This window comes from Myotis davidii, unplaced genomic scaffold (assembly GCF_000327345.1).
Source record: "Myotis davidii unplaced genomic scaffold, ASM32734v1 scaffold142, whole genome shotgun sequence".
Classification (NCBI taxonomy): Eukaryota; Metazoa; Chordata; class Mammalia; order Chiroptera; family Vespertilionidae; genus Myotis; species Myotis davidii.
In genome coordinates, this window is record NW_006294400.1 from 541,691 (window position 1) to 542,906 (window position 1,216).

Here is a 1,216-nt window from a genome sequence, read left to right on the forward strand (position 1 = left end):
CAGTTACCCCTCCTGCCCGTGTCTCACTCACCGATTGAACACCTTAAAGACAATAGCTATTTGGTCGTCTACCCGGAGCACCCCAATCTTGCAGAGACAGCAGAGGAAAGCAGCAAAGGCTGCTTCGTGTCCTGAGGGAGTAAAAACAGCCGAGGTTGACAGTCTTCCAAAAAAAAAAGGAGTGCGACTATTCTTGGTCTCACCAGTGTCCCAGTCACTGAAACTGCCCCTCCAAGGAGGGAGGTCAACATGGAGATGAGAGGTTCTCTTTCCTGCCCAGCAAGACCTAGGCCCTCTGAGCCACCAGAGCTATAATTCTACTCCTAACAGGCCCAGGCTATTGCTTCTTAAACAGGCATTTAGGTTTCATTTCGTAAATTTAACTCACTCACTAATTCCTGAACACCTACTCTGAGGGCCGTCCCTGCCCATGGCACACAGTCCCTGCCCTTGTCTGACAGTTTATGACAGACATTAAATACACAATCACTTCTATACTCTAGCTCTAAGGAGGAGAAGGTGAACACTGTCACAGGGGGACCCTGACATAAGGGCTCAAGGGTTCCCTAAGAAAATAATATTTAATCTGGAAGATGAGTAAGAACTGGCAAGGCATGGGGTGAGAAAGCAGAGAGCGTTCTAGTCAGAAGAAACAGCACGTCACAAGCCGTGAGGCAAGAAAAAAACGTGCTGTGCTGGAAGAGCCCTCGGCGGCCAGTGAGGCTAAGCAGCGAGCGAGGGAGAAGGCGGAACGAGGTGAGGCTGAGGTCAGAGGCGTCGCAGCCCGAGTCAAGGCTCCGACGCTGTCCCCAGCAACGGGAGCCACCGAGGGCTTCCAAGCAGGTCCCGCTCCAACAGGATCACGTGCGGTCAAAGGCACCTGCTTCCTCCCTCAGGTCGAGTAGGAATGGTCGGCAACACAGAAAACACCGACTGGCCTTGGGACTGAATCCATGGTCACAGTCACAGAAAACGTAACTGGAGGGAGGTGAAGAGAGTATTTCCGTGACTTCCTGTCCTCCTCCAGAATGAAGGACCCTCCAGGGACGTAAAAAACTTGTGAACTGTTACTTTCACCTGCAGTTTCTGATCATGACCAGCCAGAATCCAAGCCATCATCATTCAGGGGTAACCATCACTCTTGCACATCTGAGAGCAGCTGAGAAGGGAAGAAAAACCCACCCCTGCTGACCTGGCCCCTCTCCCCTCCAGGTCT

The 1,216-nt window shown here is 52.1% G+C and overlaps 1 protein-coding gene across 1 annotated transcript in view; it reads right to left on the reverse strand.

Annotated features, from left to right (window-relative positions):
• Positions 1-1,216, reverse strand: part of PPP2R4 (protein phosphatase 2A regulatory subunit 4) — a 40,724-nt gene that overhangs the window by 28,407 nt on the left and 11,101 nt on the right. Inside the window, exon 5 of the mRNA XM_006768480.2 lies at positions 32-131. Coding sequence (XP_006768543.1) covers positions 32-131 — 100 coding nt within the window. The remainder of the gene's footprint in view (positions 1-31; positions 132-1,216) is intronic.